This window comes from Pseudorca crassidens, chromosome 12 (assembly GCF_039906515.1).
Source record: "Pseudorca crassidens isolate mPseCra1 chromosome 12, mPseCra1.hap1, whole genome shotgun sequence".
Classification (NCBI taxonomy): Eukaryota; Metazoa; Chordata; class Mammalia; order Artiodactyla; family Delphinidae; genus Pseudorca; species Pseudorca crassidens.
The window spans coordinates 57266424-57280457 of NC_090307.1; the positions used below are offsets into that span (position 1 = coordinate 57266424).

General features: G+C 54.3%; 1 protein-coding gene across 1 annotated transcript in view; it reads left to right on the plus strand.

Moving 5' to 3' along the window:
* The window catches only part of EMILIN2 (elastin microfibril interfacer 2), a 50849-nt gene extending 38081 nt beyond the window's left edge, over positions 1 to 12768 (plus strand). Inside the window, exons 5-8 of the mRNA XM_067699587.1 lie at positions 7633 to 8001; positions 9325 to 9357; positions 9908 to 10036; positions 11751 to 12768. Coding sequence (XP_067555688.1) covers positions 7633 to 8001; positions 9325 to 9357; positions 9908 to 10036; positions 11751 to 12088 — 869 coding nt within the window. The 3' untranslated portion in view covers positions 12089 to 12768. The remainder of the gene's footprint in view (positions 1 to 7632; positions 8002 to 9324; positions 9358 to 9907; positions 10037 to 11750) is intronic.
* The last annotated feature ends 1266 nt before the right edge of the window (positions 12769 to 14034 follow it).

Genomic DNA, 14034 nt, shown 5'->3' on the forward strand with positions numbered 1-14034 from the left:
CTGCCACCTCTTCTGCAAATGTCTTAGGGCAATTTCTCATAAATACTTTTTTTCTCTCCTTTTAAATTTTAATTTTGTTGGAGTATAGTTGATTTACAATGTTGTGTTAGTTTCAGGTGTACAGCAAAGTGATTCAGTTATACATATTCATATATTCTTTTTTGTAGATTCTTCTCTCATATAGGTGATCCCAGAATACTGAGTAGAGTTCCCTGTGCTATACAGTAGGTCCTTGTTGGTTATCTAGCGTATATAGTAGTGTGTGTGTGTTCATCCCAAGCTCCTGATTTATCCCTCTCCCCCTGACACTTTCCCTTTGGTAACCATAAGTTGGTTTTCGATATCTGTAAGTCTGATTCTGTGTTGTAAACAAGTTCATTTGTTTCATTTTTACAAAATTTGATTCCACGTATGAGTGATAGTATATGACATTTGTCTTTGTCTGACTTACTTCACTTAGTATGATAATCTCTAGGTCCATCCATGTTATTTCAAATGGCATTATTTCATTCTTTTTTATGGCTGAATAGTATTCCGTTGTATATATGAACCACATCATCTTTATCCATTCCTCTGTCAATGAACACTTAGGTTGCTTCCATGTCTTGGCTGTTGTAAATAGTGCTGCAGTGAACATTGGGGTGCGTGTATCCTTTCAGATGATGGTTTTCTCCAGATAGATGCCCAGGAGTGGGATGGCTGGATCATATGGTAGTTCTATTTTTAGTTTTGAATTATATTAATAACGTTTCATTCAGGGGTATTACAGATTTAAGGATCCCATCTTTATCCAGTTGCTTAGCCTAAGCTGTGCTGTAAGAATGAAAAAGCACAGATTTTTCAAATAAGCATTTAACCGTAAAGCATGGCCAGGGGAAGTGTGGCCTGATGCCAGTGTTATGAGGGTTTTGGCCCTCAACTTGAAATTGGCTGAGTTTGGGGCCAGTGTAGGTCCAAGATATTATGATGGAGTAAGTCAGAGTTTTATAAATACATATAAGGCTAAACAAACTGCCCACACTCAGACCACACCAACTCCAGACGATACCTGCCCTTTTGCCCTGTGAGCATCTGGTTGTTGTAAAGCTCTTTAGTTGGTGAAAGTTGCAGCTGCCTTTCTCCATCTTAACGTTGACTTTAGAACTGCCATGTTCCGGGAGGGCTCTCCCACAGCTGCGTGCAAAATCCTCTGTGAGCTTTACAAAAATAAGGACTCCGGGCTCACTCGGGAGATTCCTGCTCAGCAGGGATGAGGTCAGATCCAGGAATTTGTAATTAAATTTGTAATTAAAACAAAGAACCCCCTAGCTCTGGTCCCAGAAGTGGAAGGCAGGCCCCCTCAGAGGCGGCACTGGGGCTGCCGTGCCCAGAAAGAAGAGAAGCGGGGGCGGGAGGGCGGTGAGGAGAGAGGATAAAATCCCGGACTTGACCCAGCGCCACCCACGCAAGCTCCACCGTGACGTGCACATCCACTGGGGGACTCTGCTCTTCGCTGTTGACGTGTCTCCTTAGGCCTTGACTACTACCGCTTTATAGTGAGGCTGAAAATCAGGTAGATCCTCTCTCTGCATTTCCATATACAACTTAGAATCAGCTGGTGAATTTCTACCAAAAAAAATCCCCCAGTGGCGCTGATGCTTGGGTCGGCCTCTCTGGGATTCAGTGACATCGAATGAGTCTCCGTCCCACATGAGCTGCCCCCGATGTCAACAGGAGCGGCCGGAGCCGTCTCTCTGTGTCAGTGTTCTCTAGGTTGTACTTTTCAGAAATGCCGGCCTGTTTCCCCTGTTGAGGCTGATTCCACCAGCTTCTGTGTGATCACGTCTGGACTCCTTTCTCGGCTGGGCCAGTGGGCTCTGTCCTCTAGAGGAAGAGTCGGTCCGGGCCCTTCTGTGATGAAACCACGGCGCCCCTTGGACGAGCTTGAATGCTTTTCCTCTTCATTCCAACCAAAGCCCAAAGCAGCATTTCGACTGCCATTTGCTCAGAGTAGGACCGTTCCTGCGAACGCATGGTTTCCCTTCCTCTGTTGTCAGGGGAGCAGTGCAGGGTTTCTGTGGGTTGTCTCCCCAGTCCTGAGAGTCCTTCACATGCCTCTACGGCCTGTCTTCCCTCAGCCTTTCTGCAGGGAGACCAGCAAGCGTCTCCTCGGAAGCCCCTGCCTCGGGCCCGCCCTGTGCCCGTCAGTGAGAGCACCAGAGTCCCGCAGAACCTCCCGCTGAGCCTCGCGTTTCTCAGGCGCTTCCCAAGAGCTGAGCTTTGCCGGGCAGTGTGGCCCTCTGTCCACTTAGCCTGCTGTATGTCAGCATGTGGATCGTTTTTTTTAAGTCATAAGTCTTGGGAATTCTGTGGAAGTCCAGTCGTTAGGACTCCACGCTGTGACTGCTGAGGGCGCAGGTTCAGTCCCTGGTCAAGGACCTAAGGTCCTGCAAGCTGTGCGGCGTGGCCAAGAAAGAAAGAAAGAAAGAAAGAAAATATGAAGTCATAAGGCTTGATTGACCTCGTTAAAATAGTCCCCCGGAGTTGCAGGGTTTGGTCAGCAGACACACCCTTGGGAGGCCAGGCAGCTCAGCTTCCCCCCAACTGGGAATTGCCCTTGACGTTTGCAGTGTTTTACAGTCAGGGACGTGCCCCTGCACCCATCACTTCATCTGACTGGCACCGATTCCGCCTGCTTGTCAGGAGTCTTTGCCGGTTTAGCCCGATTGATGGCTGAGCTGATAACTCAGGAGGTTTCTGTGGCTTTCCCTCAGCCACACCACCAACAAGACTAACGTCCAAGGCCCGTGTCTGTCCCCACATCCCTGCTCTGTGACAAGATACCACCAAGTGGCCAGGCACAGCCACGGGGCCGGAACTTGGGCGATTTAGCTGCCACTCTGCAGGGTTGTGTGGCGGCTGCAGGAGGAGCCAGGCCACCCAGGCTCCTGAGAGCGGAGGAAGGCATGTCAGTCTCGTGGACTGTTGCGGACTTCCTTAGGCAGGTCTTTGTCTTAGCAAGGTTGAAATTGGCTTTTAATAAGAACTTTAATGGAGAGGGAGTGGCCTTTCCTACCTGGGGTCAGGTCCATCCTTGGTAAGGCTGTGGCCCTGCCCATCCCGCACACAGTGGCACAAGGCCACACTGTGGCATCAGGACCAACGCCTTGGGGCAAGTTCTGGAACGAGAGCAAGCACACGTATGGCCGATCATTCCTCGCACGTGAAACATGGGCAGCAACACTTGGCTCTTACGAGGAACTCAGTACAAATGGTCACTCTCTGGATTAGAAACATATGTTCGCTTTGGAAAGACGAGAGTCATCTTTCCAGAGTGAGCAACATGCTGTCCAACCTTTGTTACAACCATGTAATGAATGTGTGCTTTAGAAACACCACGTGACGCACTGGGCTGAGCCCGTGCTGGGGGCCAGGGCTGGGGAGCAGCCTGGATCCAGGGCCGCTTTCTCATGACCGTCTTTGCTGTGACGTGAGTGGTGTTTTGGAGCTGCCTGTCCTGCGCAGCGTGCTGGACGGACTCCCCACGGAGACTGGCGGAGGATATTTGGGCCAAGCAGGTTGTTCATTTGTTTCCCCCTGCCTTCCACTTGCTATGACAAGCCTGGGTGTTGAGGGAGTGATGAACGGAAAAGAGAACCATCACTGACTCTAGGTACTGGCATTGCCCTTATAGGACCCCAGAACGATTATCGTTGGCAAAATTAGGGCGCCTCATTTAATGGTTGGCAGGAGTGAGGGTGCAGCCCATGGTACCTGCTGTACTTCCAGCCTGCCTTCATTCACCAAATACTTAGATGTCTCAATGTCACGTGCCAGGCCCTGGGGATAAAAGATCATTAAAATGTGTCCTCAAGCGCTCATCATCTAGCAAGAAAGGAGAGATGAAAAAAACCTGCAAAGACCCCCGAGAGGCCAAAGTGGTTCATGGTTCGGAGGCAGGATGTTCAAGCCCTACTGGGCAGATTCATGCCAGCTTCACGAGGAGCGGGTATCTGAACCGGGACTGCAGGGAGAGGTGTGTTTCGGTGAGGGCACCTGAAGAGGCATTTTAGGGAGTGCGAACAGCAAAGCACAAAGGCAGGGATGCTCAGCTGAGAGCCGGGCCCCCGTGGGCGTACTGAAGGGGGCAGGAGGCGATGGGGCAGGGGGTGGGGACACGGATGACACAGGAGATTCTGTTGGATTTTATGAGCAGTGGAGGACAACCGGAGATTTCTGAGCAGGGAAGATGACTAGGACGCGTTCTAAGAGTATTCTGAGAAAGATGTGGAGGAAGGACCCAAAGGACGATTCAAAATTAGAATCAGCTGGACTTAGCCCAGATCGGGGGTGTGTGTGATAAGCGAGAGCACCTGGACTAGGTGATGGGACAAGCGACAGACAGGGGGGCTTCAGAGAAAGAGGGCTGGTTTAAAGGGTTTGGGGGGGATAGGTACCAAAATAAGGACCCAGTTGACGGGCTTGTACTTGGCTGTTTTTAGGTGCTTTGTCAACTGTAATTCATTGAGGGTTGTAGGACTGAGGAAAAGTACTTGTTTTTAAATTTTGGGTGGAGACACATAAACATGGTCTAAAGGGAAGGAGCTGGTGGGGTGGAAGGAAAGAGATGGAGGAGAGAGGAGAGATGCTGGAGGAGCATCTCCAGCAGAGAAGGGAGGAGGGACGAGGGCAGGAGCCTGTGCCCCTGGGAGGGAGGCCAGCTTGTGAGCCTGGAAACAGCGTGAGGAGGAAGGGGAGACAGACAGGGAAGGACCTGAGCTTGGACTGGAGGGAAAAGTTTAGAAACAGGCCCTGGGTGTCTTCCATAATTATGTCTTATAAAAATGAAATAGTTCTGAGAAGTTCATAATGAAAACCAGCTTTCCTGCCCCCTTTTCCCTGTTACCCTTCTCACCCTAGAGGTGGCCACGTGCCACTTTCAGCTGTTTTCTCCCCCTGATGTTTACCATCAATTTATTAGCTTTAGATATCTCTCTATGGGTATTATTTGACATTATATATATTACTTATCAGCTGTGGACATTAGCCTATTAGGCTCTCTCGTGTCTCCCCCTGCTTCCCCTCCTCCCAGCTCCCAGTGGAGTTATGCCACAAAAATCACGTCAGTATTTATGCTATGAGGAGCTAAACAGCTCAGTAATGGCCAAATATGATCACGTTGCTTTTCGTTTTGCTTTCCTCTGAATTAGTAGTGGTGCTGCATTATTATTTGCTAGATTTTACATATCTGTTTTGGATTCTTCTCACTCTCTGACACCCTCTCAATACCATAAAAATTATCAGATCATTTGTCAGTTCCATTTTTTAAATCAGTGACCTCTCTCCGGGAGTTCTCTCTTCCTGACCCAGTCTGGACTGCTTATTCTCTGGACTTGCTCTCAGGCTTTCAATCTGAAACTTCCTTCAACTACCATCCTAGAAATTTCTTGAACCTCTCTCCTGTCTTAGACCCTTTCCTTTACTCTGCATTTCTTTCTTCCATGGTTTACTCTCTTGTTTCAGTGGAGTACATTTTCCAATAGCTTTCTAAGAAAGGGTGCTCGACAGTTTTGCTTGTTTGTTTGTCTTTAAATAGTGCATGCCTGGAAATGTCTTTATTCTAGTTTCACAACTGGCAGATATTTTAGCTGGGTATAGAATTCAAGGTTAGCAGTGATATTCCCTCAAAATTTGAAGGTGTTCTTTTGTCTTCTGGTTTCCAGTACTGTTGTTGAGAAGCCTGGTGATGACCTTCTGATTTGAGGTCACTTTTTAGTTTTCCCCTGACAGTTTGTGTGGTCTTCTCTTTATCCTCAGTGTTCTGAATATGCTTTGGTTTGGGTCTTTCATTTAATAATTGTGCTGGGATCTTTCTTAGTTCTGAGAAATTGTGTATTTGAGTTTCTCCTTACTACCTCATCATCCCTACACCCGTTTTTCTGATCTTTCTTTTCGGGAAAGACTTCTGGGTTGGAAAGAGTCTAATTTTCCTATGGTTTCTCTCCTATTGTCCATTATTTTCTCTCCCTGGTCTACCTTCTGAAAGAGCACCCTGATTTTATCTACCAACTATTTCATTGAATTTTCTTATTTTGGCAAGTATATTTTTAATCAGCAAAGACTCATCTTTATTCTCTGGTTAGGCCTCTCTCAATACCAATCTGTTCTTATACTTTGGATGCAGTGTCTTCTGTTTCTGAGATTATTACTTTGTTTTTGTTTAAAGCAGGCACAGCGTTTATTAGCAGCACAGTACGTGTGGGAGAGCACGCAATGAAGCAGTTTATTTAGTGCAGAAGCTAAAGTTACACACTTGGAGAAGCCTGTGCTCATCCTTGCTAGTGAGGAGCACGCCTTATTACATGTTTATTTTCTTGCATTATCTCTTTAAAGTTCCTTTTTGTTCATTGGTTTCCTTTCTCACTCTTGTCCTTCACTGTGGCTGGTGGTGTCCCCGTGTCGGGAATTGCTCTGCCTCAGTTTCTATGCCCAGCTCAACTCTTCCCACCAGAGTCCTGAAGAGAATTAAGGCCTGATGCCTTTCCACTGTATGGTGTGAATTAACTTATCTTCAGTGCATCTAGAATGGTATTAGTTCTGTACCATCCATGGGGGAAATTAAAAAGTGGTCACTTCATTCAAATCATTTTCCTTAGGGATTAATCCTCTCATGGAGTACTGGGTGGGAAAGGCTATTTGAGAAATAGTCTCCCTTTGGGGCTGGAGGTGGGCTAGCAACCTGTGAGTGGAGGGGGAGCATGGGTTCGATCTGCCATAATTACCTTTGTGAGTTTTAAAACAAAACTAGGCAGTGGGGCACAATGCAGTTACTGATTTTGCTTGGTCATAATTTTGTAGCCTTGGAAGCTGGGCCATTGCAGGCATAATACAGATTGAGGAGGTGGGTGGGGTTTGGCTTTTGAGGATGGTATTGTGACCAATCCTGGTTATTTTTAGATGTCTTACAGGCCTTCAGGAAGGGCTTCCTGGAAGGTTAGTTCCAGGAATGTATTCATAGGAGGAAAGGGTGGCAGCTTCCCGCTTGTGGCATAGCGCCATCCCAAGAGGGCAGGGAAATGTGAATCACGACTTTTCTGCAGTGGAAATTCCCTCAGTTGGTGATCTTAAGGCTGTGGTGAGAGGTGGGGGGCACTGCCGCTCCTTTGGGAGCTGTGCCTGCTGCAGAGGCAGCCCGAGCTCCCTGACACCTGCCTGGGTCCCGTGATGTCTGCACCCAGCAGGTCCTCGGCTTGTGAGGCTGTCCACTGCGACCGTGAGACTAGCTTGTTTGAGAGAATGCAAGGCCGTGGGTGGCAGCAGGCAGGCAGATACCCCTGTGGTATCACCATGTAGTGAAATCAGGGAGGTTCGGGTGCTGTTTTGGAGAGTACGACCATCATGAAGAAAGAGGGTGAAGGTCCCCCTCCCCTGGGCAGGGGGTCCAGGCAGGCTGTCCCCACTCTGTGGTGGCTGCTCTTGTGTCTGCTGGTGGGCCCAGCCCAGGGACCCCGCAGAGGCCACAGGCCAGCCCCCCAAGCACACACCTTCCGGGGAGCCATACCCACGGAAGTCTCACAGAGGAGGCCTGTGGTCGAGCAGTCAAGTCTGAGGTTTTGAACCCTGTGTATTTCTTTCCACTTTCCAAATGCTCAGCGGAGGAGCCCTCAGCAGCACCCCAGCCTCTGCCCCAAGGGAAGGCCCCGCACCCGGCAGAGGCCCCCACCAAGCCATCTGCTCCAGCGCTGACCCCTCCACCGCCGTCCAAGGACTCTGGACAGCAGCCGTACATAGGCCAGCAGCCTGTCCTGCCCAAGAGACGCCCCCGGCCACTGCCCCCGCTGCTGCGGCCAGGCTGGACGGGGCTGCCCTTCTTGCCTGGCTCCACCGGGGTCATTATGGAGACTGGAGAGGCCGGGCCCCCGGGCAGGATGGGCATGTCGGGGCGAGGACTGCCCCGGGGCGTGGACGGCCAGACTGGGCAGGGGCCCATCCCCAGGGCCGAAGGCTACGCGGGAGCACCAGGTAAGGGTCCCCCGCTGCTGGGCCATCTGAGCTACGGAAGGTGAGGATGCACAGAGGGGGCAGCCTGAGCCCCAGGGGGCTGCTGCAGGGTCTCTGCGGGTCATGGGTGCAGCCTTCAGGGTACAAGGTCCAAAACTTGGCTCTCCAAAGGTTCTGTGGTACTCTGGGGATAGTACATCATACTTAGAAATAGATTTGGGCCATGGGCTGTAATACCTGGACCATGGACCACACAGGCAGCTCCTTGATCTCCCTAGCAGGAAGTGTACCGGGGAAACCAAGAGGATACCAGGAGCTTGCGTAGCCACAAAGATGAGCACACATCAAAGTGGGTAGGCTGGAAGGTTCTGGCTCCAACCCTAGCTATGTCATTGTAAGGCTTAGCTCTGTCAACGGCAAAGGGAAGATAATAATAGGACTTCAGAGAGTTATTGTGAGGATGGAGAAAAGCCTAGGTCAGTGCTTGGCCAGTTAAGTGCTTCATGTGAGTTGGAAGGTCAGCACCGTGGTGGTGGAGGAGGTGAAGGCAGGTGGGAGAAGGAAAAGGGAGCATTTATGGGACACCCACTGCATGCCAGGGGCTGAACTAGGGGCTGGCTCTACAGCTTTCCCTACAGCACCGTGAAGTTGATATTCTACTGACAGATGAGGAAGCTGAGGCTCTGGGCTAGCGCATATAAACACGTGACGCTGCTTGGGGTAGTTCACGTCAGCTGTCACAGGATAGTACCAACCAGTCGCCTCAGAGTTCAACCAAGCTGCCGGTTGGAGGCACTGAGCCACAGGCACGGACAGCCTGCCTGAATGAAGCGCCGTGCCTGCTGGGCAGGTGGGGGTCACTGCCGTTCCTTCTCAGCCACCCCAAGCTCCAGTGATCCCAGCTCCCTTAGGCAGGTGTGGGGACTTTTCTAAGATGACAGTTTTCCTTCTGTTCCACGTATCTTGGATGCTTACATACTTTTGGGCAATTTGTTCCTTTGTATGTCTGTCCTTCCTTCCACGCATCCACACGACAAACACTGCATCCAGTCTACCTGGGGGCAAAGCTAGTGAACAGTCCCTGCTCCTGGAGGGCGAGCGTGGGAGTGGACATGTCAGTCTGGAGCCTGCTCGCCGGCTTGGGCCCCAAGGCTCCAGTCCATCTTCTTCCTATTCCCCCAGCCAGTTCGTCCTCAGGGCTGTCTTCTCTGTGCAGGCAGCTGGGAGTGGGTGCTCTTAATGTCTACTTACACACAGTGTGAGGAACAGGCAGAAAAGGAGGGGCTCAGGAAAATGAGGTGCGCTATTAGGGCTTTGACACTGCATCTGCGTTTTGTTTTTCAGGGTACCCCAAGTCACCGCCTGTAGCCTCCCCAGGTACGTTAGCCGGGACGGGAGGCCGAGGCGGGTGGTCCTGGGCAGCCCCTGTCCCGCCCCCCCCCGCCCCCACGGCGGGTCCTGTCTCCTCCCTCTGGGCGATTAGCACGGGTGCAGCCCTCCCCGGCTCACTTGCTCGCGTGTGCACGAACACAAACGCGCGTGCGTGCACCGCCCCCACCCCCCCGCCGCATAGCATCACGCATGCACAAAGCCCCCGCCTCGCGTGTGCGCGCGCAGCCTCCCAGCTCTCATCTCAGAAGCACTCACACAGAAGCACCTTGTGGGGCCTCAGCGCCCCCACCCCAGACAGCATGCACAAGGCCCACGCATGCGCGAAGCCTCCCATCTCACGCAGCGGCCAACGCAATCCACACATGCGCACTCCCACCAACTGCCTGCCCCTCTTGACAAGGGCGCTGTTGGGCCCAGGGTGTGAGGAGGGGGTGTGCCCACTTTGAGGCGAAATGCAAGGCCCAGGCAGCCCCTCGGGACGGCGCGCAGGCCTCGGCACGGGGCCTGACTGAAGGCGCATCCTCTCTCCGCCCAGGGGTCCCGGCGCCGTCTCTGGTGTCCTTCTCTGCGGGGCTCACCCGGAAGCCTTTCCCCAGCGATGCGGGCGTCGTCCTCTTTAACAAAGTGCTGGTGAACGACGGGGACGTGTACGACCCCAGCACCGGTGAGTCCGCCCGCACACACGGCCGCTCGGGAGGCCTCTCCCAGCCGGGAGGCTGCGAGGAAGGTCCCTCCCCGCTGCCACGACAGGTGCGCCCACGCCGCCGCCTGCGGGATTCCTGGTTTCTGAGCCCCAAGTGGGTCAGCAGCAGTGCGGGGCGCCTGCTCTGGGGCAGAACCGCTCGCCCTGACGGGGGTTCGGTCCATGTGGTCCCCAGCCCCCGAGAACAGCGGGGACGGGAGGCCACCCCGGTGCCTGGGCTGCTGTCCTCGGGGCCGTGGGCATCGTGCCTGCGGGAGGAGAGCCAGGACCCCCTGGTCCGCCGCTGTCCCCCCGCCCACAGGCACCAGCGGACCTGGGTGTCACGTGCTGCTGTGGCCGGGGCTCTGTGTGGCCCCTGGGAGGGAATCGGCTCTCTGCGAGCAGAGATGTGAGTTGCCGCCCTGGCCCCGGGTCTCAGGACCACGGGCCTCGGGTTTTAGCGAGCATCAGAGTGAGTGAAGTGCAGAGCGTAGAAAAACGGGGCTCCTGGCCTCCAGGCCCAGGGGCGTGAAGCTCGGCATCACACTCTGGTTTTAACGGGCTTGGAGGCGGCGGTGTGAGAAGGCTGCTTCGCTTTGTGCTCAAGTTGGGCTTCCCCTGGGGCCCTCACTCCGCGCAGTCTCGGCTATGGGGACAGCTTGTCCACGCCGACAGGCCAGGTGCTCTCGGCACACAGGGACCGTGACCTTCATTTCTCTCCTGTTCCCAGGATGCCCATGCTCTCTCCAGCAGGTCTTCAGTAAAGGGAGTTCTGCGTGACCCTGAGCAGACGCTGGCCATGTGCCCGGAGTGCTGGGGTCCGTCTGTCCCCAGGCTCTAAATTTACTGAGAAGAGCTGGGCAAGGGAGCTGGGCGGCCTGGCACATTTCAGGGCAGGTTAAAGACTCAGGCCCCTCAGATTCCTTCTCAGCCCGTGGTCAGTGGCCCATGTCCAGCCCCCTTCCCGAGCCCTTGGGCAATGGCCACTCCTGCCAGCACTGGGTCTGGCTGTGGGCCCATGTGCCGCTGCTTTGCAAATGGGCAACATCTGCGAACCTTATCCCCCCCACTTCCGACCAGCCCTTCCCCTGCCTTCCCAGCCCCAGAGCGTGTCTAAATACCAGCTCGCGGCTGCGCGTGGATGCCAGCTGGGTACTGGTCCAGCAGGGAGCCTGGCTCTTCCACCGGAGGAGGGCTGGCTGTGGCTGCACCCCTGGCTCGGTGTCTCTTCTTCCTACGTTAATGACCGACCTTGTGGGGAGTTTTTGGTCCTGCCTCCCCAGAAGGCAGCTAAGGCGTTCTGTGGCTATTGTGCCCGTGAGGTCGATTCTAAGTTGGCCTCGAGGTGCTTTCAGTGACAGAGAAAACTCCCCAGAGGCAGCCAGGACAGGCGGTGAGGGGGAACGGGCCAGTTTTCCCTCAGGCTGCTGCTGGGTCTGCAGCGAGGACCAGGTCAGTGCAGAGAGCAGTGTGGGCCAAGGGGACTGTCACCGTCGTTGGGTGGGTTTAGTATGCAGAGGGGCTGCGCCCCTGAGTGCGCCTGCCTCCCGGGGGGAGGCTGAGCAGGACTTTGAGCCCAAACCCAGGCCACTCAGGGCAACCCCAGAGGCTGGTCTGCCTTCATCTGGGTTGTCAGCTGGTCGCAAAAGGCTGTGATGGCGTCACGTGAACACCGTGTCTGCTTTCCTCCTACCAGGGGTCTTCACAGCTCCGTACGACGGGCGCTACCTGATCACGGCCACGCTCACCCCCGAGAGGGACACGTACGTGGAAGCCGTCCTTTCGGTCGCCAACGCCAGCGTGGCACAGCTGCACACGGCCGGCTACAAGAGAGAATTCCTGGAGTACCACCGGCCCCAGGGGGCCGTCCACACTTGTGGGGGCCCGGGGGCGTTCCACCTTATTGTGCACTTGAAGGCAGGGGACGGCGTCAACATCGTGGTGACCGGGGGCAGGTTGGCTCACACAGACTTTGACGAAATGTACTCCACGTTTAGTGGGGTTTTCTTATATCCTTTCCTGTCCCACCTCTGAGGTGGCCGGGCAAAGGAAGGGGAGAGTTGTAGGAACTCGGCAGCTTTAATGTATTCAGCGTGTGTGTGACTGGAGCACTGGTCTAGTTTCCTGCAGACACCCCACCACCTCCCCAGGTAAAGGCCAGGCCTGGCTGCCAAGGCAGCAAGGAGCAAACCACGGGCCAACGTGGCCCCGACGCCTAAGAGTCGGAAGCGCCCCTGCCTGCCCGCCGGCTCCTCCCCTGCGTCTCCCAGCTCCCACCTGTGGCTCTGCCGTGGCCCGCGCTCTCTCCGAGGGGCCTGTGCTGGGCGTACAGGGTGCTGACCGCGGAGGCTCCAACTGCTGCCTGGTGGGATCACGCCCTGCTGCTGGAGAAGGACGAGCCGCTGAGAGGAGGCAGAGCTGGCACCAGTGGCCAGGCTTTGCTGGAGCAGAGCTGTTGCCAGCTGCTTCTGTCTTCACTTACCCTGCATGTGGGAGAAGAGTTTAAACACTGAAGTGGCACGTGCCACCACAGACCTAGGGTGGACAGTGGGCTGTCCCAGGTTTGGCTCGCCACCCCTCCCCCCCCCACCCCGGGTTTGCCTGGCTGAGAGGGACACGAGAGAGACTGTCATGTGGCTTGTTGGGCTCCTTGAATGACATGTACGACTTAAGTGCAAGACAGGGAGTGTCAATAAAGATGTAAAACACTTCCAGTTCAGTCTGGTGCCTTCTGGATTGAGAGTTGCTGCCGAAAAGCAAACTACAGTAAATGACTTCAATGGCTGCAGAAAGTAAGCCTGATTCAATTCATCTCAACCATGCACCTGTTATCCCTCAGCATGCACGCCGTGCACTTGGGGGTTGTTCTTGGCTTGTACAGACAGACAGACTAGATGTGCTTGGAGGTCAGAGTCCCCATGTGAGCCCCACAGCTGAAAAGGGGGCTCCTCCAGGGGGCGCTGGACATTCACACTGAACCCGCAGCTGCCCAGCTCACAGCAGATGCAGCTGTAAGGACTCCTGAGCTCCCAGGCAACAAGAGGCCCAACACAAAACCGACCACACTGAACACCGAGGTCATCTGAGGAAAGCAGGACTCCTCCCGTGGAGAGCACGCTCTGTTCCCGGGAAGCCCAGGCCCCCCACTCCTCTACGGGCAGCCACACCAGACCCTTAGCTCCGCGTGGTCTTTGCTAATCGGGTTGGTAAAACCTGTTGGCCAACCAAGTGCCACTGGGGCTCCCCAGAGCCCCAGGGAAAGATGTGGACAATAGAAACAAGTTTCCTTGGCCGACATCAAGCCACTAAGTTACTCTTATGCTGTAAGAATGTTTTTTCCAGGACTGCTTGCAAATGAGAGCCCAGGGCGGCCAGTGGACAGAGAGGCCGGCCTTCTCCCTCACCCCCTCCACCAGCTAGGGCGAAGGGGCCAAGAACGGAAGGCGGGGCCTCTCTGTCCGCAGCATGGGGGTGGGCCAGCACGCTTGTCCCATCTCTACAGCTGGGGAATTGGCTAGCAGTGGCTTCCTAGAAATGACTCATGGGAAAAACCCCACTGCAGTGGAGCATTTTCAGGAAAACCCAGTGGGCACACGCTTCTGCCCTCTCCACCTCACACCCCCTTTAAAGACCTTACCTGGTGCCAAAGGGGACAAATGCTCAATAGCCGGAAAGGCAGGGAGCAGACAGAAGGTAGAGAATTACTTTCCTCCACTCCACAGTCGGTGCTTAGAGCAGTAAGTGAAACACCGCCTCTGCCGGTGCATCCTGACTCATTTATTGACAACGGAGAAGTTCCGCTCTCTATCCACGACTGCAGCAGGTCCTGCGTTGACTTCAGTGGGATGAAAGCTGGACCGTGGTTCACAGGAGTCAGCGTCTGTAGAAGGGAAAGGCTGTCCTCTTCCACAGAGAGAAGCAATCTGGGCTGAGCTCAGGCTGGGAGGCTCGGAGCAGCTCCTCCAGACGTCAGCGGCCCG